Source organism: Gobio gobio (genome assembly GCF_949357685.1).
Source record: "Gobio gobio genome assembly, chromosome: 14".
Classification (NCBI taxonomy): Eukaryota; Metazoa; Chordata; class Actinopteri; order Cypriniformes; family Gobionidae; genus Gobio; species Gobio gobio.
The window spans coordinates 2,883,325-2,907,931 of record NC_137107.1 but is presented as its reverse complement, the minus strand read 5'-3'; the positions used below and the strand labels follow the sequence as shown (position 1 = coordinate 2,907,931).

Genomic DNA, 24,607 nt, shown 5'->3' with positions numbered 1-24,607 from the left:
TTGCCTCTGGCTTGGCGTGCTCAGTTGGGGACATTAAATTTTTCAACTAAACATCGAAATACATCTAAATAATAAACTAAATTAACCATTTAAACTAAATTACTGATCTAATTATTAATCTAAAGCCCACACTGTCACTGTATGATACTTGAAATTTTTCCAGAATGGCTATACAGTTGAATAAAATTATGCTGCATTATTTTCCTGTTTAACACTGTAAAGCTGCTTTGAAACAATCTACATTGTTAAAAGCGCTATATAAATAAAGTTGACTTGACTTGACTTGACTAATACTGCCAAACCAGCCACCCGTCGAGGCATAGACCCCTGAAGGTGTGCTGTGGGATCTGGCACCAAGATGTTAGCAGCAGATCCTTTAAGTCCTGTAAGTTGCGAGGTGGGGCCTCCATGGATCGGACTTCCTTCTTCCATTGCTCGTGGTCCAGTTCTGATGCTCACGTGCCACTGTTGGTGCTTTGGGCATCAATGAGCCTCGGCCGCCCATGTACCAAATTTCATATCTTTCCCACAAGCGGTTCTACTGACTGCCACAGACTCAAGAGTGGAAGAAGGGGAAGAAAAAGAGATACAATAGGTGCCTACTTTGGTGCTTGGATCCCTGATAAAAATAATTGTATAAACAAATATATAAGCAAGTGTATTAAGTAATAAAAGGAAATGCACAAAATTGATACATGCAAATGATTGAGTCACTATGGCAGTTTATTTGGTCTAATAACGGGAAAACCCTTACTCTGACTCTAACAAATAAACGCAAATTAGAAAATCATTTAGACTATACACACTAACGCCAAGGAAAGAGGTTTGTTAAAGTGATGTCTACGTTTAAGACGGATTACCTCTTGGTTAATCTGCTATTTAAATAACTTTTGCTGATAGTTTCCTCACCCCGTGTCATCCAGGATGTCCATGTCTTTCTTTCTGCAGCCGGAAAGAAATGAAGGTTTTGGATGAAAACAGTCCAGGATTTTTCTCCATGTAATGGACTTCAATGGGCTCCAAACGGTTCAGTTTCAGTGCAGCTTTAAACGACACCAGATGATGAATAAGGGTCTGATCTAGCCAAACCATCAGTTTCTGAGAGAAACCCAGCAGTATTTATGCTATTATTTTACCTCTTATCAGATGAACGTGATCATCTCTGAGCTCAGCCATAACTTCCGCAAAGTGAGGTCAAAATACGAGCGTGGTCATAGATGTATCGATCGTAGATGCCTCATTCTACTGATCCGTGCAGGCACTAATGAGGCATCTATGTATACATCTATGACCACGCTCGTATTTGACCTCACTTAGCGGAAGTTATGTCTGAGCTCAGAGATGATCATGTTCGTCTGTTAAGAGGTAAAATAATATCATAAATACTGCTGGGTTTCTCTCAGAAGCTGATGGTTTGTCTAGATCAGACCCTTATTCATCATCTGGTGTCGCTTAAAGCTGCACTGAAACTGAACCGTTTGGAGCCCATTGAAGTTCATTACATGGAGAAAAATTCTGGAATGTTTTCCTTAAAAACCTTCATTTCTTTTTGACTGCAGAAAGAGGTCTGCAGGAAATGATCAGCAAAAGTTTATTTAAAAGTGAACTAATCCTTTAAGACTTGGGCTGAATCCGAAATCACCCGTTATACACTGAAATAGGTGATAGAACAGCTTTGGGATGAATTAGAGCGGAGACTGAGAGCCAGGCCTTCTCGTCCAACATCGCAGATGAAGAATCCCCATAAACACACTCCTAAACCTGGAGGAAAGAAGAGCTGGAGCTGCTAGAGCGACTCCATATTAAACACTATGGAGTGAGAATGGGATGGCAGGCGTCACTAAACTTTTGGTGTATGTGAAGAACTGTTTTTAGCTTATAACACTGGTTTTATTTAGAATTTTAAGTGATCAGACATTGAAGCTCTGCAGAAATGAATGTGACTTTAGCGCAGCAGTAATGCAGGAATCAGAAACAGGAGCAAGATCCATCTTTATTGTTGAACTGGTACCCTTTACACAGACACAAACCATCATATGAAGCTACGCCAGCATTCCTACGACGGCATGCCATCCTAGTCTGACACACATCATGTAGTTGGCATTCGTTTAACATGTTTTCACCGAAGATGATTGGGATACAAAAGCGTCTAATTCCTCCCACACCACATGGAAAAAAAAGCGGGAAGTAAATGATAAAACTGACGTGTAAGTGGAAAAAGAGTGCAAACAGACATAAGAAAAGAAGTAAACAGAGGTTTGGGAACGGAGGATGTGCAGCTGATATCTGATGGTCGTGGTGCTGGACTGAAGCCGGAGCGGTTTGGATATGGCACACACCTTTTGGTCCACAGACATTCTTACTGGATCAGTTTTCTCGTTAATCTTTTTTATATATACTGTTGCCCATTCCTCTCCTCGTATTTAAACTGAATGAAGATTATTATATCATGGCAATACTGTGTGGAGAGAGCTTCACAGGAAGTAGTCCGGTGTGCGGCGGGTGACGTGCGGCTCTCCTCTGCGCGGCGCGGGGTCAAACTGCAGACTGAAAACACACACACACACCAGATCAGACACACTGAGGATGGAGAGTGTACATCCTCATCCTCCATTAAGTGGTTCAACTTACAACGAGTACTTCAGGGTGTCGTCGAGCTCCATGATGGCCGCCTGATTCCCGCACCGGTAACAGTAGTTTGGTGCGCTGAAAATCGTCACCACATTGCGATCGTGGCACCAGTTGTAGCCCTAGGGGACAGAAAGAGACTCTTTTGTTAAAGCTGCACTGAGTAACTTTTTTAGTTTATTCTTAGCTAAAAACACTTAGTTCTTTCACGAGGTCGAGCTGGAAGCCATGTTAATCTTGGACTAAATCAGCCACCGTAGGAGTTAAAACCAAATCGGAATTGAGAGGAACAGAAACTAATATTCACTGGATGGTCATATACAAGTTCACCACTAGATGGGGGAAAATATCACACAGTGGAGCTTTAACTAATATTTAATTCTTATATTCTTTAGGTTGTCATTATCGCCTGATGATGGTTTAGATGTTTTACAGGCTGATGTTTCACTGACGGAAGTGCTCAAACACATGCTTGTTATGAAATGCAGTGTTCATTTTGACAGCACATTTTGATTTAGTTTTAGTCATAGTCTTTTGACTAAAATTACATTTAGTGTTAGTCATATTTTAGTCACCTGAATTGTTTTAGTTTTAGTCGACTAAATATCATAAGATTTTAAATCTACAGTAGTTTTAGTCTCCTAAAATCTAATGAGTTTAGTTAAATTGTAATACATTAAGCATTTAAGCGTCACATTAACCGACATTGACATTATTGTTGTTTTTGACATTAAAAATACACGAAAGAGCTCAATTCACTTTTTTGTTTGTTTTTTAAAAACATCTATATAGTTTTTATAACTTTGTATTTCTGTATTAGTCAGTAGGCCATATCAGGTTAAGCTAAAGCTTCAAATAAGTTTTTGTTTATTTCTTTCAGTTAACATTTATTGGAAACTTTATTTTGATGGTCCCTTTTGAACATTCTGTTGACTATAAGTAGCGTTGCACCTACATGTCTACTAACTCTCAGTAGAGTATTAGTAGTGTATTAGTAGACTGGTAGGGTTAGGATAAGTTGACATGTAACTGCAAAGTTACTGATAGTCAGTGTAATGTCTGTTGGAGGACCATCACAATAAAGAGTTAGCAGACATTAAGCAGACGGTCTACTAATACTCTACTGAGAGTTAGTTGACATGTAGTAGCAAAGTTACTGATAGTCAACAGAATGTTCAAAAGGGACCATCAAAATAAAGTGTTACCCATTTATTTAATTTCAAGTACTGAAGATTTTTTAAATGGTTTTAGTGAACTATTATAACCTGATACTTTATTGAATATGTGTCAAATACTGGTCTTTCCTCCTGACTATGAATTAAATGGGAATTAAATTAAATACAGTTTATTTTGTAAGCAAAAATAAATATACAATGCGTGACTTTTAATTATAAACCAGCTGGAAATACACCAGGACTCTTATTTTGAAATGTCTGCTCCTCTATTGCAGTTGCTGGAGCTCATTCAAGTTCAGGAGATCAAATATGCATTATTACAACCGTCTAAAACATATTACTATATAAACATCGTAAAGTAAACATTGTCATTATTCATCAGCATTAGTTCATAAACACTGGTCTGGCATAAATGTGTGTTATTGATTGAGCCGCTTTGGAGCTGGATTGGGTGGGTGTGTGTGTGTGTGTGTGTGTGTGTGTTATTGATTGAGCCGCTCTGGAGCTGGATTGGGTGTGTGTGTGTGTGTGTGTGTGTGTGTGTGTGTGTGTGTGTGTGTGTGTGTGTGTGTGTGTGTGTTTTCCAGTGGTTAGATCAGCATCTGTGACACAGGTCATCAGTTCTGACCCCATCTCTGCCCTAATCCACCCTCACTAACATTTCCGTCTCGTTTTTATTTGTGGACGAAAATGCCAGTTGATTTTCCTCATAGTTTTTGTCATCCAACACTAGTTTTTATTTAGTTTTTATCTCGTTTTCGTCAGTGAAAAAAGGTTGTTAACACTGATGAAATGAATGTTTGAGCCTCGTTTATTTCAATGTTTGAGCTTCCTCAAGAACCAATGAGGTTCATTCTCACGAGTCCAGTACGGTTGGGCTTCTGCTCATGTTCACTGTATATATGAATAAAGGGCAGACTGACAGATAATACTGCTGCTGTTCAATGCTTTTGAGATATGGAGCTTTCATTTCACAGGGATATTCTCATCTGTAAATGTTAGGAACTCATGTAAACGTGCATTGAGGACGGGCCTTCTGTAGGTGAATCTCCGCTGAAGTTCCAGTCTTTTTGGTGAACAAGCGCAATAATTCTGACTAAAATATACACATTAGTGTTGTCTAAAGCAGTGGTTCCCAACCACGTTCCTGGAGGACCCCCAACAGTGCACATTTTGGATGTGTCCTTTGTCTGACACACCCACATCAGGTCTTGGAGTAGCTACTAATGAGCTGATAACCTGAATCAGGTGTGTTTGATTGAGGAGACATGCAAAATGTGCACTGTTGGGGGTCCTCCAGGAACGTGGTTGGGAACCACTGGTCTAAAGCAGTGGTTTTCAAACCTGTCCTGGAGGACCCCCAGCACTGCACATTTTGTATGTCTCCCATATTTGACACACCCACTTCAGGTCTTGCGGTCTCTAATAATGAGCTCATGAGTTGAATCAGGTGTGTTAGATGAGGGAGACATACAAAATGTGCAGTGCTGGGGGTCCTCCAGGACAGGTTTGAAAACCACTGGTCTAAAGTACCGACCGCGATACCAAGACTGTACTGAAATGTTTAAAATGTGACGCTTTGAGCTGAAATCACCTCTGATTGGCCATTGTGCTCATCAGATGTGTCTGTGATGTAGTGTTTTTACATTACTGTACCGACTTAGTATTGCGGTCGGTACTTTTGACAACACAAATACATATAATTGGACAATAAATGTGCCATATGTGGAATTAAATCTACAAGTAAGTGTATTTTTATGAAAGTGACCGATACAATGTGTCAATCAAATGTGGGCGAATATAATTAACCTGTGCTTTTGTTTTCATTTACATTTTTAGTTTAGTGAATTTAAAAAAATCATTATTTTTGTTTGTAGACTGTAATGTTACAATGTTAGAATGTGACTTTTTTGCACAGGATATTTCATAGCCTACATTACATTCACTGTATTGGTTTTCATGGCCTTCAATATTAACATTGTGCAGGATGTGAGAACACAGAAAAATGTAGAAAATACTTGATGATAGATAGAGAGATATCTGTCAAAAGATTAATCGCATCCAAAATAAAAGTTTGTGTTTACATAATATATGTGTGTGTACTCTGTTAATTATTATTTATATATAAACACACACACAAGCATGTATATATTTAAGAAAAAAATATTTTTATATATAAAACATTTATATTTATATATATATTATAGATTATATAAATGTATATACAGTATATACATGCAAATATTTCTTAAATATATATATGAATGTGTGTGTATTTATATATAAATAATAATTAACAGAGTACACACACATATATTATGTAAACACAAACTTTTATTTTGGATGCGATTAATCTTTTGACAGCCCTAATATATTATATATTTATATATATATATATATATATATATATATATATATATATATATATATATATATATATATATATATACACACACACACACTGTATATCGCCATTCAATGAAACAATACTGAGATCCTACTCTTTATGAAGTGTTGGGTGAACAGACTGTCAATGAAGGGACAGAAATAATTTAAATATCTTCCCTTTCGAAGATGAACGAAACTTTATAACCACATGAGGGCGAGTAAATGAGAGAAATGGTAATATGTGAATTAACCTTTTAAGATAATATACACTGCAAAAAATGCTTTTCTTGCTTAGTATTTTTGTCTTGTTTTCAGTCCAAATATCTAAAAAATCTTACATTAAGAAGCATTTACTAGACAAGCAGAAGTTTTTGTCTTGTTTTGGGGGAAAATAACTCAAAATTAATGCTTAAAATAAACTAAATAATCTGCCAATGGGGTAAGCAAAATAATCTTGTTTTCTGTTTGAATTAAGATTATTTTGCTTACCCCATTGGCAGATTATTCTGCTTATTTTAAGCAAAAACTCCCTTAATTTTGAGTTATTTTCCCCCAAAACAAGACAAAAACTTCTGCTTGTCTAGTAAATGCTTCTTAATGTAAGATTTTTTAGATATTTGGACTGAAAACAAGACAAAAATACTAAGTAAGAAAAGCATTTTTTGCAGTGTAGATCCATGCCACATTCAGCTGCAATGTTAATGCGTTTAACACTAAGTGAGGGATGTATATAGTGTTGTGGTAGATGAACCCACCTCCATCACTAGCTGGTGAGCTCTAGAGACCAGCGTAAGGCCGTTTGCATGGTTGAACGTCTCAGATATGTCCTGCCCAAAAGTGTAGCCTGCACCTCTGGGAGAAATACCCCAACCTCCACGGTCATCCGGATCAGACCACAATAAATCACACATGGGGCCCTGAGGAAAGACATCAGCGCTTCATTCAGCTGCATTTGATTGCTCTAGTGCCACAGTTTACAGCTAAAAGTCACTTTTATAAGAGTAAGATGTGACATGATCGGATATAAACGATGATCAATACCTCATGAGGAACTTCCTGTAAACGATCCAGCGCTCTGATGTGATCAAGAGTGTCTATGGACGGTGACAATCCTCCATGAAGACAGAATATCTACAGGGGGAAAGAAGATGTGAACTTAATCTGTTGAACTGTGTTAATACTTGATTCAGGGTTCCCGCTCTTTTTCAGAAACCATTTTCCAGGACATTTTCAATTTTACTACGGCGGGAATAAAAGACAAGGATCATGCCAAATATTGCTTTCTAAATCATGTCAAATATTGCTTTCTAAATCATGCCAAATATTGCTTTCTAAATCACGTCAAATATTGCTTTCTAAATCACGTCAAATATTGCTTTCTAAATCACGTCAAATATTGCTTTCTAAATCATGCCAAATATTGCTTTCTAAATCACGTCAAATATTGCTTTCTAAATCACGTCAAATATTGCTTTCTAAATCACGCCAAATATTGCTTTCTAAATCACGTCAAATATTGCTTTCTAAATCACGCCAAATATTGCTTTCTAAATCATGTCAAATATTGCTTTCTAAATCATGCCAAATATTGCTTTCTAAATCACGCCAAATATTGCTTTCTAAATCATGCCAAATATTGCTTTCTAAATCACGTCAAATATTGCTTTCTAAATCACGTCAAATATTGCTTTCTAAATCATGCCAAATATTGCTTTCTAAATCACGCCAAATATTGCTTTCTAAATCACGCCAAATATTGCTTTCTAATTCACGCCAAATATTGCTTTCTAAATCACGCCAAATATTGCTTTCTAAATCACGCCAAATATTGCTTTCTAAATCACGCCAAATATTGCTTTCTAAATCACGCCAAATATTGCTTTCTAAATCACGTCAAATATTGCTTTCTAAATCACGCCAAATATTGCTTTCTAAATCATGCCAAATATTGCTTTCTAAATCATGTCAAATATTGCTTTCTAAATCACGTCAAATATTGCTTTCTAAATCACGTCAAATATTGCTTTCTAAATCACGCCAAATATTGCTTTCTAAATCACGCCAAATATTGCTTTCTAAATCACGCCAAATATTGCTTTCTAAATCATGCCAAATATTGCTTTCTAAATCACGCCAAATATTGCTTTCTAAATCATGTCAAATATTGCTTTCTAAATCACGCCAAATATTGCTTTCTAAATCATGCCAAATATTGCTTTCTAAATCATGTCAAATATTGCTTTCTAAATCATGTCAAATATTGCTTTCTAAATCATGCCAAATATTGCTTTCTAAATCACGTCAAATATTGCTTTCTAAATCACGCCAAATATTGCTTTCTAAATCATGCCAAATATTGCTTTCTAAATCATGCCAAATATTGCTTTCTAAATCACGCCAAATATTGCTTTCTAAATCTTGCCAAATATTGCTTTCTAAATCATGTCAAATATTGCTTTCTAAATCATGTCAAATATTGCTTTCTAAATCACGTCAAATATTGCTTTCTAAATCACGCCAAATATTGCTTTCTAAATCATGCCAAATATTGCTTTCTAAATCATGCCAAATATTGCTTTCTAAATCATGTCAAATATTGCTTTCTAAATCACGCCAAATATTGCTTTCTAAATCATGTCAAATATTGCTTTCTAAATCACGTCAAATATTGCTTTCTAAATCATGTCAAATATTGCTTTCTAAATCATGTCAAATATTGCTTTCTAAATCATGTCAAATATTGCTTTCTAAATCATGCCAAATATTGCTTTCTAAATCATGTCAAATATTGCTTTCTAAATCATGCCAAATATTGCTTTCTAATTCACGCCAAATATTGCTTTCTAAATCATGTCAAATATTGCTTTCTAAATCATGCCAAATATTGCTTTCTAAATCATGCCAAATATTGCTTTCTAAATCATGCCAAATATTGCTTTCTAAATCACGTCAAATATTGCTTTCTAAATCACGTCAAATATTGCTTTCTAAATCATGCCAAATATTGCTTTCTAAATCATGCCAAATATTGCTTTCTAAATCATGTCAAATATTGCTTTCTAAATCATGCCAAATATTGCTTTCTAAATCATGCCAAATATTGCTTTCTAAATCATGTCAAATATTGCTTTCTAAATCACGCCAAATATTGCTTTCTAAATCACGTCAAATATTGCTTTCTAAATCACGCCAAATATTGCTTTCTAAATCATGCCAAATATTGCTTTCTAAATCATGTCAAATATTGCTTTCTAAATCACGCCAAATATTGCTTTCTAAATCATGTCAAATATTGCTTTCTAAATCACGCCAAATATTGCTTTCTAAATCACGTCAAATATTGCTTTCTAAATCATGCCAAATATTGCTTTCTAAATCATGCCAAATATTGCTTTCTAAATCATGTCAAATATTGCTTTCTAAATCATGCCAAATATTGCTTTCTAAATCATGCCAAATATTGCTTTCTAAGTCTTTAAAAGCCGTCCAGTTTATTGCCATTACTTAACAATCCAGCATTTTTCAATATGAGCTCTTAATCAAACATTATGACTATGGAAGCTTGTTTACTCCACAGAATAGAAAGAAAAGGTAATTGTGACTTTATCTCGCTATTCTGACTCTCTCGCAATTGCGAGTTTACATATTTGTGATAGAGATGCACGATATCGGAATCGGCCAATAAACGCTTAAAATATAAAAATCGGCAGATATGAAAAGAAGTATGCCGATATGATAATGTGTTGATATGAGCCTGCGATAAGATCACGTCAGCCGTGTGCTCATTCTTGAAGTGAAAACAAGCATGTGAATTGTATGTATGGTGATTTATATTGACAGTTTTTAAATGCTGCCTTGAATTTGTGAATCGACGCAGGATTGCCAGGTTTTCACAACAAAAACCCAAAACAAGCACAATCGCGTCTCCCCACTCTATAGCGCGCGCACAGCCTCTACAGCAGCTGAAGCTCCTCCAGGTCCTAGTGCCCGACCGGGAGAATGTTATATAGCCTATTTAGTGGAGGCACTGTTGTTATAGTAATAAAATGAAAAGTAGAATACACAACTAAATAGAAGTTAGTTCTTTTTCTGAATAAATAAAGCAGTAATGAAGTGAAAGCACAAGCATGACACTTATTTAATACTTTTATATACAGTTTATTAATCTGTAATACAATTTTATGAAATGGATGATGAAAAATAATCCAAGGAGCTCTAAAATAATTGTATATTTTTTTATTTGAAGCTAAAGACAGCATCAACTGATGCCATGCCACCCCCACTTCATAGGCACAAAATAAAATGCATCTGTCTGGAATGAAAAATAACTGACTTTATTATTGTTATTTTTAGAGAAAATATACTATTATTATAAAAAGAACTTTATTAACATTTATTTATCTTTAACAAGTATCCTTTTAGTAAGGAGACCTCAGAAATCTGAAACCAGAATGGAAAAAAAAAGTTTTTGCGCTCAAAATGGTGGTTTCCAAACAAAGGGAAAAAATAAACATATCGTTATCGATATCGGCATCGGCCAAAAGGAGTCGAAAAATATCGGCAAAAATCCAATATCGTGCATCCCTAATTTGTAATATAAATGCGAAAATTGTTGCAATTCTTTTTTCCTCAGAATTGGACTTTATAACTTGCAATTGCAGTTTAGATCTCACAATTCTGAGAAAAGTCGTCAAACGCCGCATTCCTGAACATGTGTTTTCCGCAACTAGCGCTAATTGTTTGGGCCAGCGATAAACTCCTTATACTCGGCTAAAGAAATAACTTTTTTTTAAAGAATTTTCCCAGACAGCAAGATTTTCCAGGACATTCTCTAATTTTCCATGTGTTTTCCAGGACTGGAAAATGTTTCATCAATTTCCCAGGATGAGTAGGAACCCTGTTGATTGCATATTAAGGGTATTTTAATGCATGAAAAGCGCTCCAGCAGAGTTGACCTACCTGACCATCTACCAAGGCAGTGAGGGGAAGGTAATCGAAGAGGTCTGTGAAGTATTTCCAAACGTTTGCATTGCCGTATTTCCGTAAGCACTCGTCATAAAAGCCGTACACTTGTGTGATCTGTCTGCTTTCGTGGTTCCCTCGGAGTATTGTAATGCGTTCACGGTACCGTACCTGCAATTAGAAGACATGAGCAAAGATTAAAGATGTAATACAGTACAGTAAAAACTCTCAAGATTTGGTCATCAATCTTCATTTCACGGTGCACCCTTGTCTCATGCCTCGGGTATGAGTACACACTGAACCGATAACAATATCTCCAGCCCAAAACTGACAGCGAGCGCTTGGAATAACTTCCCATTAGGGCTGTAGCGATACACTAATCTCACGATACGATACACGATATCCAGCTCACGATATTCTGCATCATACATTTTCTGTGTGCTTTGTTCATTAAATAACAGATGAATAGGATGGGTATCGTTAAAGAGCACCTATCATGGAATTTTGAAATTTACCAGTGAAAAAATGCCAGTGGCCGCGCCGGCGCCTTCATGTCATGCATTCATATACTTCAGCTTCCAGACGAGGTGGCGAAAGCATTACCAGCGTAACGAGAGAGGGGGCACTAACGGGGTGCAGAGATGTCTAGGGTTGGGTACCGTTCACATTTTAACCGGTATCAGTACCAGTACCCAACGGTACCTTTTTTCGGTACTTTAGGGATGTTTACATCAATAACTGTAAAGAAACTAAGTCATTTATGCCAGAGCTGCCCTGCTCTCCGTCTGCCATTGTCTGTGATGTTTGATTACTGTACTATTTACTAGTGAATAGTAGAATACTAGCTTCTTAATTTAATTCATAAAAACAACCATATTTTATTTTTTACAAATTGTGTGCTGTGTGTTTTCTGGTAATCAAATGAAGACATAAGACATTAATTTAATTTATCCTTTTAATATGATTAAACTTTTTTGTCAAACAAAGCTGCACAACTGAGCTTTACACGGTTAAAATAAAAAAAATTAAAACAGAAAAATTGTAAATTATTACTTAAAAAATTAAGTTGATTATTATTATTACTTTAGTGTTAGTATTATTTATTGAGACATATTTAAATTCTACTGCACAACAGTGTCAAGATAAACCAGACTTTTATTTTGATGGGTTGCCGTGAAGACCTTTGAGGTTCTGTGTGTTTATGATTTGACGGCAGTTTCTCTCAAATTAAACCGTAAAATGCTCATAATGAAGTGACTCTCAGTGGCTCTGGAGATGACGTTCATGTCCTCAAATGAAAGGGCAGAGATGGACACACGGGACCGTCATAGTGAGCGCGATAGTGAGTGTGTGTGTGGTAAACCATTCATTCGCACAGAGACACGCAGGACCAGTATTTAAATAGTCTTTTTGCGGACACTCATCTATATCACCAGATGCGTTCTAAGGTACCGAGAATTGGTACCGATTGATTTAATGTGAATGTTACTCTGTAGTACCGATGTAATTCGGACGGTGCGCTTAAAAGTACAGAGTTCGGTACCCAACCCTAGAGATGTCGCTGCATGTTTCTATTAAGTTCTGATTGTTTAACGCTTAAATGCATAGCTACTTCATTCCCTACCCTCGTCCTTTTTTAAACTTAGACATCAACCTTCTTAGTATTCCTCAATCAATCCATTTAAAACAATATATAACAAGATAAAAAAAATTTTTAATTATAATTGAATGCCCGAGGTGTGTAAGTGTACTTTTTTCCCCCTGCACAATAATAAATGAATCTATAAATGACGAAATAAGTGCAATTCAGCTTTATTCCACAAGGTGGCAATGTCTGATACACAATGATGAAGTGACATTTCACTCATTTACCGCAGACAGAAAACAAAACAATAATAATCAGCAAAACTGTCATGTGATCAAAATATTGATTTTGAAAACGTTGAAAATATATGAATATATGCGCGAGATGGCGAATATAATGAAGCAGATGGGAAATGAGCTCTGACGAGGACAGTGGTGATGGTATTAAACATCTGCTCAAACTGAACCCTTCCCAGCTCCAAAAGGTAACGAAATACGTTTTATTTTATTCTTCTGTAATTGTTACTCTAATATCAGGAGTTTTATATATTATCACGACAGGTATAGATCTATCCATGTTAGATATAGGTCCGGTCGCTAAAGACCCCAATATGTTTGGCGAAAGTCATGCATTTAAGGGTTAAATGATCAACCCTTGGGGGGGGGCCCTCAAAATGCGGGGTCACACGCAAGTGTCTGTTCTAGCAGAAGAGTGACCTCTGACCCAACACATGACGAGTGACCTATAAAACGGGTTCTTATAAACGGAGCGGAGAGGACAGTCGGTTCCCTTCAGATCCCCAATATTTACCTGTGAGCTTATGGACCAATGTACAGCTCTCATCCGGCACAAATCCAAAGGTTTAGTGATGTAACATTTAAACGCTAACCTATTATTTCTTCTGTAAACAGAGCTTTGTGCTGGTGTCAGCATGTCTATGCCCTGATTTCATCTGTCAATATATCCAGAGCCTCTGCTGTTAACAGACTTCCTCATATCCATATTTATCACCACATCAGAGACATCATAACTGTTCACATCTGGGCCATCTGACCAATCAGAGCACTGCTCTCAGAAAGGCGGGGTTTGGAGAGACCGAACCGTTTCACACACACTGGTTGTGAGGTGGTTAGCTGCATAGAGACACATGTCCACCCCATACAATCAGTAAGAATCCCACTACTAACATGGCCAAGACCAAAGAGCTGTCCAAAGACACAAGTGCTTACCTTGAGAGCGACCAGCAGTGTGACGGTCTCCACAGAATAATAGCCTCGGTCAACATAATCTCCCATGAACAAGTAGTTTGTGTCCGGAGACTTCCCCCCGATTCTGAAGAGCTCCATGAGGTCGTGGAACTGGCCGTGCACATCGCCACACACCGTCACCGGACATCTCACTTCCTGCACGTTAGACTCCTTGGTCAGGATTTCTTTAGCCTGCGGGGGGGGGAAATAATAAAGCCAATGCATTAAACGTAATTATACCATGGTTTGTGTGAATACTTGATTCTGATTGGCTGGAAGGTGTGCATTAAATCAGTTTAATGCACAGGTAGTTGATTACTGTTCACACACACACACACACACACACACACACACACACACGTATTTACAATTGTATTAGGTTTCTCAACAGGCTAATTCAATCAAATAAATGTAACCCTACTATTGTTAGACCGATATATCGGCCGATATTTGTGATTTTTACGTGTATCGGCCGATATAAGGCTGCTGCGTTCACCGATATTTACATTTCCAGACAGGCGTCCACAGGGCAGCTCTCACCGTCTTCAAACTCTCTCGCTCTCCCTCGCGCATATTAATCAAAATCAGTTGAGAATTGACACGATGGTCAAAGGTGGAAAGACTGAAGTTTCACGTGGAGCATTGGGAGATTCTCCTGAATTACCGCTGGTGTTGCTCTACGAGAGATTCAGTGAAGTGCACCTACACTCTAAAAATCTAAAAAAAAAAAACACTCAGCAATTGGGTTGTTTTAACCCAGTGATTGGGTTGTTTTAAGCAAACATTTAACCCAACTGCTGGGTCAAAACAACCCAATTGCTGGGTTAGTCCATATTCAACCCAACTTGGGTTATTTTTAACCCAGCATTTTTTAGAGTGTAACCATTAAATGACTAGGTTGTAAATAGTTGTTAAATGAAGTATAGTACAGTCAGTGTGCACTTTATTATGCTGCTCGCTTGTTGATACTGTGTGCAATAGTGTCATTATTTTATGTATGCTTAAATATTTATTTTCAGAAATTATTTTCACCACTAAATTGTTATCATCATGATCAGTGTGTCATTTTTATGATGTAAATTGAGGGAGCAAAAGCAGTATCGGCTCCAAATATCGGCTCCAGAAAATCGGCAGCTCATATCGCTCATCGGCTAAAGCTGATGGAAAAAAAAATCGGTATCGGCACTAAAAAATCCATATGGGTCGATCCCTAAACCCTACCACACTACTTTACCACTGTGTCTGATTTAAAGCAGAGGCTTGTGGCGGTGTGTGTGTTTGAGTATGTGTAGCTACAGTGAGGAAAATAAGTATTTGAGCTATTTTGCAAGTTCTCCCACTTGGAAATCATGGAGGGGTCTGAAATTGTCCTCGTAGGTGCATGTCCACTGTGAGAGACAATCTAAAAAAATAAAAATAAAGAAATCACAATGTATGATTTTTTAACTATTTATTTGTATGATACAGCTGCAAATAAGTATTTGAACACCTGAGAAAATCACTGTTAATATTTGGTACAGTAGCCTTTGTTTGCAATTCCAGAGGTCAAAGGTTTCCTGTAGTTTTTCAGCAGGTTTGCACTGCAGGAGGGATTGTGGCCCACTCCTCCACACAGATCTTCTCTAGATCAGTCAGGTTCTGGCCTGAGTTTGAGCTCCTCCACAGATTCTCTACTGGGTTTAGGTCTGGAGACGGGCTAGGCCACGCCAGAACCTTGATATGCTTCTTACAGAGCCACTCCTTGGTTCTCCTGGCTGTGCTTCGGGTCATTGTCATGTTGACCCAGCCTCGACCCATCTTCAATGCTCTAACTGAGGGAAGGAGGTTGTTCCCCAAAATCTCATCCTCTCCTTAATACAGTGCAGTCGCCCTGTCCCATGTGCAGAAAACACCCCCACAGCATGATGCTGCCACCCCCATGCTTCACAGTATTGATGGTACTCATCATTCTTCTTCCTCCAAACACGTTTAGAGGAATTATGACCAAAAAGTTCTATTTTGGGCTCATCTGACCACATGACTTTCTCCCGTGACTCCTCTGGATCATCCAAATGGTCATTGGCAAACTTAAGACGGGCCTGGACCTTACGTGCCATGCATGATTTCAAACCATGACCTTGTCTTAGTGTATTACCAACAGTAACCTTGGAAACGGTGGTCCAGCTCTTTTCAGGTCATTGAGCAGCTCCTCCTGTAGTTCTGGGCTGATTTCTCCCCTTTCTTAGGATCATTGAGACCCCACGAGGTGAGATCTTGCATGGAGCCCCAGTCAGAGGGAGATTGACAGTCATGTTTAGCTTCTTCCATTTTCTAATGATTGCTCCAACAGTGGAGCTTTTTTCCCCAAGCTGCTTGGCAATTTCCCCGTAGCCCTTTCCAGCCTCGTGGAGGTGTACAATTTTGTCTCTAGTGTGGCTGGACAGCTCTTTGGTCTTGGCCATGTTAGTAGTTGGACTCTTACTGATTGTATGTGGTGGACAGGTGTCTTTATGCAGCTATCGACCTCAAACAGGTGCATCTAATCTAGGATAATAAATGGAGTGGATGTGGACATTTTAAAGGCAGACTAACAGGTCTTTGAGGTTCAGAACTCTAGCTGATAGACAGGTGTTCAAATACTTCTTTGCAGCTGTATCATACAAATAAATAGTTTAAAAAATCATATTGTGATTTCTGGATTTTTTTTTTAGATTATGTCTCTCACACCTACGATGACAATTTCAGACCCCTCCATGATTTCTAAGTGGGAGAACTTGCAAAATAGCAAGGTGTTCAAAATACTTATTTTCCTCACTGTATATGTGGTTTATGAGAACACTTCCTGTGTCGTCAAACTAAATGGTTAAAAATAAACACAACAAACAGTGTTTTTCTAACTAAAAAAAATGCAGAACGTTTTGTGTGAGAGTGTGCAAGTGAGTGAGTGAGTGTCATAAAGTGCCTTAAATCAGTTGTTAATTGTTAACCTTCCATTGGATTCTAACCTGCAATTAAACCCTCAATTCACCATCAATGTTCTCCGCCATGATGGATTTACCATTGTAATTAAACAGCAACTGTTATTTTCCATTTCCTCCTTCATTGACCGATTAACAAAAAACAAAAAAAAATCACATGCACTTTATTTCATTAAACCTCCTCAACTGTACATTTAAAGATAATCCCTAAATTGAGATTTACATTTGAGTTTAAAATTATGCAGCAACAGACGCTTAAATATAAAATCAAAATGGTGGTTGAAATGTAAACCTGCTTATTTTTAAACAAGGTTTAAAGTTTGGAAACAGAATTATTAGATAAACCTTGATTAAATCTAGATTTGAGATTAACCCTTATTGATGCAACAAACCCTTAGAACCGAATATTGAAATATTAAATTGAGATCACAAGCTTATGAATCGGATTGTGAAGCTCGTGTCACTGCCCAGCCGTAGGTATCAAGACCTTATAAACTGACTTTAGCTTTGTATTAAGCGGTCATGAAATGTTCTTGAAGCGGTTACTCTACATACTGCACGTTTCAGAACTCAAAACTAACCCCCCATTTTAAAATAAGATTTTTTTTCTGGCCTTCTGAACGCCCAGATTAGAAATTTGGAGAATGGTGATGTCGTGATTCTTCGACACGCCCCTTAACATGCGTCATCGTCGTGCGTAACCAATGAGGTTTGTTCTGAACAGCTCATGTCTGAGAGGCAGCACAAGGTGACTGATGACAGTTATCGTTCCCCGTCCCCTATATAGCGCACCGTCCGATCGTTCCCCGTCCCCTATATAGCGCACCGTCCGATCGTTCCCCGTCCCCTATATAGCGCACCGTCCGATCGTTCCCCGTCCCCTATATAGCGCACCGTCCGATCGTTCCCCGTCCCCTATATAGCGCACCGTCCGATCGTTCCCCGTCCCCTATATAGCGCACCGTCCGATCGTTCCCCGTCCCCTATATAGCGCACCGTCCGATCGTTCCCCGTCCCCTATATAGCGCACCGTCCGATCGTTCCCCGTCCCCTATATAGCGCACCGTCCGATCGTTCCCCGTCCCCTATATAGCGCACCGTCCGATCGTTCCCCGTCCCCTATATAGCGCACCGTCCGATCGTTCCCCGTCCCCTATATAGCGCACCGTCCGATCGTTCCCCGTCCCCTATATAGCGCACCTTCCGATCGTTCCCCGTCCCCTATATAGCGCACCGTCCGATCGTTCCCCGTCCCCTATATAGTAGGGCTGTGCAATTAATCGAATTTCGATTTCGATTTCGATTTTGCCTCCCAACGATCACCAAAATAGTACAATCGAGAAAAAACGATTATTTTGCCTTGCGTTCTGAATGAAACGCGCACGCGCACATCCGCCCCTCTCGAACCCACAAATCTCTCTCAGGTCGTGAGTCTCGAGACTCGTGTGCATATCATCCGCTGGAATTTAAAAACTCTGCGCGAGTAAAGATGGCAGAAGGAAAGCAGTTACAGCAGCGTTTGGTGAGCAAAAAAGGCAAAACCAACTCCGTTGTCTGGGAACAGTTTGGCTTCGAGGAATCAGACGACGAGCAGAAACATGCGAAGGCAAGATTTGCTACATGCAGTGGCTGCAACGCAAGGGAACACCACGAATTTGTTTAACCACTTGAAAATTAAACAGAGTGACCTATGACAATCTAATAAAGAAACAAAAACTGACGAGAGCAGGGGAGCCGTGTAAACGTCCTTTTTTTCCTTCATATTTTTCAAATAATTCTCTCTTTGTAAACTTTGTTCAATACATGCGAGATTGCGAGTGCTGCCATATTTTCGAATATGACCAGTCGTTTTCACCGTCATCACCCGGGTTTAGTGTTTTAGGGTTTAGGTTTAGAATGAGAAGCCGCGCGCGCTGTGAGAAAATGTGTCTCTGTGTCATCCGAGAGCGCGCACACGTCTCTCAGCGCGCAAATATTGAGTTCTCTTTCAAGTCTTGCTCTTAAACGGACAAACTCACACAAAACGTATGTCAACATGTCCATCTTGATGAGTATCTTAGCAGACATAGTCTGTATATGCCTTAAGTGAACTTTATACAGTCGATAAAGAAGACGCGAGGTCTTAAAGGGGCAGTAGCCTTTACTGCTGTCTGTTTAATGTCAAACAACAAAAGACAAGGACATCACTCACCGCTCTTGATTGAATAGCTTTTGTAAGTTTAATAGGATTAATCTTTAATTTATGCACTCAAATATGCAATGTTATTTTACATTTGATACATTTCTGTACCTGAAAACTAATGTTAGACGTACATGAAAAGCATAGCCGAACCATATTGTTGATCTTATTTATTTGTGGTTATCATTTTTACGTGAATACTTTTATACTTTGATTTGAATATGTTATATTATTTATTTTAATAGTTCAAAAAGTACAACAAATGTTACAATTTCAATTGAATTGTTGAAAGGTGTATTTTTAATAAATACAACACATTCCCAAAGTCATGTGAAATAATCGTTACATAATCGTGATTTCAATATTGACCAAAATAATCGTGATTATGATTTTTTCCATAATCGAGCAGCCCTACTATATAGCGCACCGTCCGATCGTCCCCGTCCCCTATATAGCGCACCGTCCGATCGTCCCCAGTCCCCTATATAGCGCACCGTCCGATCGTTCCCCGTCCCCTATATAGCGCACCGTCCGATCGTTCCCCGTCCCCTATATAGAGCACCGTCCGATCGTTCCCCGTCCCCTATATAGCGCACCGTCCGATCGTTCCCCGTCCCCTATATAGCGCACCGTCCGATCGTTCCCCGTCCCCTATATAGCGCACCGTCCGATCGTTCCCAGTCCCCTATATAGCGCACCGTCCGATCGTTCCCCGTCCCCTATATAGCGCACCGTCCGATCGTTCCCCGTCCCCTATATAGCGCACCGTCCGATCGTTCCCCGTCCCCTATATAGCGCACCGTCCGATCGTTCCCCGTCCCCTATATAGCGCACCGCACCGTCCGATCGTTCCCCGTCCCCTATATAGCGCACCGCACCGTCCGATCGTTCCCCGTCCCCTATATAGCGCACCGTCCGATCGTTCCCCATCCCCTATATAGCGCACCGTCCGATCGTTCCCCATCCCCTATATAGCGCACCGTCCGATCGTTCCCCATCCCCTATATAGCGCACCGTCCGATCGTTCCCCGTCCCCTATATAGCGCACCGTCCGATCGTTCCCCGTCCCCTATATAGCGCACCGTCCGATCGTTCCCCGTCCCATATATAGCGCACCGTCCGATCGTTCCCCGTCCCCTATATAGCGCACCGTCCGATCGTTCCCCGTCCCCTATATAGCGCACCGTCCGATCGTTCCCCGTCCCCTATATAGCGCACCGTCCGATCGTTCCCCATCCCCTATATAGCGCACCGTCCGATCGTTCCCCATCCCCTATTTAGCGCACCGTCCGATCGTTCCCCGTCCCATATATAGCGCACCGTCCGATCGTTCCCCGTCCCCTATATAGCGCACCGTCCGATCGTTCCCCGTCCCCTATATAGCGCACCGTCCGATCGTTCCCCGTCCCCTATATAGCGCACCGTCCGATCGTTCCCCGTCCCCTATATAGCGCACCGTCCGATGGTTCCCCGTCCCCTATATAGCGCACCGTCCGATCGTTCCCCGTCCCCTATATAGCGCACCGTCCGATCGTTCCCCGTCCCCTATATAGCGCACCGTCCAATCGTTCCCCGTCCCCTATATAGCGCACCGTCCGATCGTTCCCCGTCCCCTATATAGCGCACCGTCCGATGGTTCCCCGTCCCCTATATAGCGCACCGTCCGATGGTTCCCCGTCCCCTATATAGCGCACCGTCCGATCGTTCCCCGTCCCCTATACAGCGCACCGTCCGATCGTTCCCCGTCCCCTATATAGCGCACCGTCCGATCGTTCCCCGTCCCCTATATAGCGCACCGTCCGATCGTTCCCCATCCCCTATATAGCGCACCGTACGATCGTTCCCCGTCCCCTATATAGCGCACCGTCCGATCGTTCCCCGTCCCATATATAGCGCACCGCACCGTCCGATCGTTCCCCGTCCCCTATATAGCGCACCGTCCGATCGTTCCCCGTCCCCTATATAGCGCACCGTCCGATCGTTCCCCGTCCCCTATATAGCGCACCGTCCGATCGTTCCCCATCCCCTATATAGCGCACCGTCCGATCGTTCCCCGTCCCCTATACAGCGCACCGTCCGATCGTTCCCCGTCCCCTATATAGCGCACCGTCCGATCGTTCCCCGTCCCCTATATAGCGCACCGTCCGATCCCCGTCCCCTATATAGCGCACCGTCCGATCCCCGTCCCCTATATAGCGCACCGTCCGATCCCCGTCCCCTATATAGCGCACCGTCCGATCGTTCCCCGTCCCCTATACAGCGCACCGTCCGATCGTTCCCCGTCCCCTATATAGCGCACCGCACCGTCCGATCGTTCCCCATCCCCTATATAGCGCACCGTCCGATCGTTCCCCGTCCCCTATATAGCGCACCGTCCGATCGTTCCCCGTCCCCTATATAGCGCACCGTCCGATCGTTCCCCATCCCCTATATAGCGCACCGTCCGATCGTTCCCCGTCCCCTATATAGCGCACCGTCCGATCGTTCCCCGTCCCCTATATAGCGCACCGTCCGATCGTTCCCCGTCCCCTATATAGCGCACCGTCCGATCGTTCCCCGTCCCCTATATAGCGCACCGTCCGATCGTTCCCCGTCCCCTATATAGCGCACCGTCCGATCGTTCCCCGTCCCCTATATAGCGCACCGCACCGTCCGATCGTTCCCCATCCCCTATATAGCGCACCGTCCGATCGTTCCCCGTCCCCTATATAGCGCACCGTCCGATCGTTCCCCGTCCCCTATATAGCGCACCGTCCGATCGTTCCCCATCCCCTATATAGCGCACCGTCCGATCGTTCCCCGTCCCCTATATAGCGCACCGTCCGATCGTTCCCCGTCCCCTATATAGCGCACCGTCCGATCGTTCCCCGTCCCCTATATAGCGCACCGTCCGATCGTTCCCCGTCCCCTATATAGCGCACCGTCCGATCGTTCCCCGTCCCCTATATAGCGCACCGTCCGATCGTTCCCCGTCCCCTATATAGCGCACCGTCCGATCGTTCCCCATCCCCTATATAGCGCACCGTCCGATCGTTCCCCGTCCCCTATATAGCGCACCGTCCGATCGTTCCCCATCCCCTATATAGCGCACCGTCCGATCGTTCCCCGTCCCCTATATAGCGCACCGTCCGATCGTTCCCCGTCCCCTATACAGCGCACCGTCCGATCGTTCCCCGTCCCCTATATAGCGCACCGTCCGATCGTTCCCCGTCCCCTATATAGCGCACCGTCCGATCGTTCCCCGTCCCCTATATAGCGCACCGTCCGATCGTTCCCCGTCCCCTATATAGCGCACCGTCCGATCCCCGTCCCCTATATAGCGCACCGTCCGATCCCCGTCCCCTATATAGCGCACCGTCCGATCCCCGTCCCCTATATAGCGCACCGTCCGATCGTTCCCCGTCCCCTATACAGCGCACCGTCCGATCGTTCCCCGTCCCCTATATAGCGCACCGCACCGTCCGATCGTTCCCCATCCCCTATATAGCGCACCGTCCGATCGTTCCCCGTCCCCTATATAGCGCACCGTCCGATCGTTCCCCGTCCCCTATATAGCGCACCGTCCGATCGTTCCCCATCCCCTATATAGCGCACCGTCCGATCGTTCCCCGTCCCCTATATAGCGCACCGTCCGATCGTTCCCCATCCCCTATATAGCGCACCGTCCGATCGTTCCCCGTCCCCTATATAGCGCACCGTCCGATCGTTCCCCGTCCCCTATATAGCGCACCGTCCGATCGTTCCCCATCCCCTATATAGCGCACCGTCCGATCCCCGTCCCCTATATAGCGCACCGTCCGATCGTTCCCCGTCCCCTATATAGCGCACCGTCCGATCGTTCCCCGTCCCCTATATAGCGCACCGTCCGATCGTTCCCCATCCCCTATATAGTGCAATTCCGCATCTGTTTATAAAGTAGGGGCAGGGCTTCGGAGAGAGTATTTGATTGGACAGAAAATCAGTGATGTCATCAATATCACTGATCCATAATGGCGGAAGTGAGAGACTATATGTTTTGAACACATCTTCTAAATGCGAGTTGAGCCCGTGTTTTTGAGCACACTAGCTCATAGATAACAGTACGGCCAACATATTCATACTAAAAGACAAAACTTTCATAGGGACTTTAACTCCTTGGGTCAACTCAATTTATTCGCTACTGTATCTTACTTAATTCATAAGATATACTTCATTGATTTCACAGATTTAAAATGTTTTTAAGCGTTATAACGTCTCACCAAAAAGCAAGTAGACTGTAGTTTAAGTTAATAATCGGAGCACAACCACGAAATCTCCTCAGCAACAGATCAGAGATCAGCACGGGATAATGTTTAAGGTGCAATCAAAACTTTCACACACTCGTGAGTTTGTGTGTAACACGATCAGACACGTACAAAGCGCAGTAATGCAGTGCTGGAATAGTTTAGTGTGTGTGTGTGTGTGTGTTCTGCTGTCATCAGATGATGGCCACTCACACGGGCGCCATTTTGAGACACTGCGTGAGGATGAGGAAGCGGCCGCGATTAAACGAGTCGCTTTTTCCAAATAAAAACTCATTTATGTTCAGAAGCTCTCTATAATCTAATCACACGTTGTTTTTATCCGAACAGAGGTTATTCTGATTTGAAAAGTCACGATTTACAGTAGATTGATTCATACAGTTACAGCCTAGTGTACATAATAAACGGTTCAGAACATTCTCAAGAGATCTAATTAAAGATTTAAGGAAGATACATGTCGGTTTGAGTCACCACATCAAGTACAATAGCAGTTTCTTATTGAGTGTTGCGTCGGTTTAAACATCCGCCATCTTGTAAGTTAGCGGCTAACGCGGCTAAAGGTAAAAACGTCAAATAAACCCCGAAACACGATGTCGATGTCGCATCACACACACATACCTTCTCGCAGAGGCTCTTGACTTGGCTTTCTGAGAGCTGTTTGCATTCGTTCAGCTGCTCAATCCATTGATCGAGCTCTTTCGTAAACGCCTTTTCGTCCATGTCTGCTTTTTTTGACTCGGTTTTCACACAGATTTCCGATCGAACTTCTCCCGGCTTTCCTCGAATGTCCTCCCGAAATCGACTGATTACTTTAAAACGTACATGTGGCCAGGGATCTTGAAATAATGAGGTATGGGAATCCTGTGAGGAAACGAGAAGCCGTCGGCCTTCAGAGTCCCACCCTGACCCACAGTTGTTTTCACTTCAGCCTTCCTCACATCAAACACCGACAACCGGCGCGGCGCTGATTGGACGCTCGCAGCTGGTCCATGCTGGATACTCCGCTCTGATTGGCCGCCCGTGGCTGTTCTGCCTTTCTGATTGGTTGCCAAATACGTCGTTGGGCGTTTTCCTTTACTGCAATAGGATCTCATTAGCGCGTCAACGGCTCAATTTTGTTGTGTAATTCTTTTATAATAAAGTATTAATTTGATTTTGTTCAGAATTGTTGAAAGATATCGCATTCATAATTTCGCAATGAGGAAA

At 41.7% G+C, this 24,607-nt stretch overlaps 1 protein-coding gene across 1 annotated transcript; it reads right to left on the bottom strand.

Annotated features, from left to right (window-relative positions):
• Positions 1–1,975: 1,975 nt before the first annotated feature.
• Positions 1,976–24,364, bottom strand: ppp2cab (protein phosphatase 2 catalytic subunit alpha b). Its single transcript, XM_079834226.1, has 7 exons — positions 24,020–24,364; positions 13,968–14,177; positions 11,151–11,324; positions 7,233–7,322; positions 6,947–7,108; positions 2,632–2,750; positions 1,976–2,547 (listed from the first exon to the last, which is right to left on the bottom strand). The coding sequence occupies exons 1-7, from the start codon at positions 24,119–24,121 to the stop codon at positions 2,475–2,477; spliced, it is 930 nt and encodes a 309-aa protein (XP_079690352.1). The 5' UTR covers positions 24,122–24,364; the 3' UTR covers positions 1,976–2,474.
• Positions 24,365–24,607: the final 243 nt, after the last annotated feature.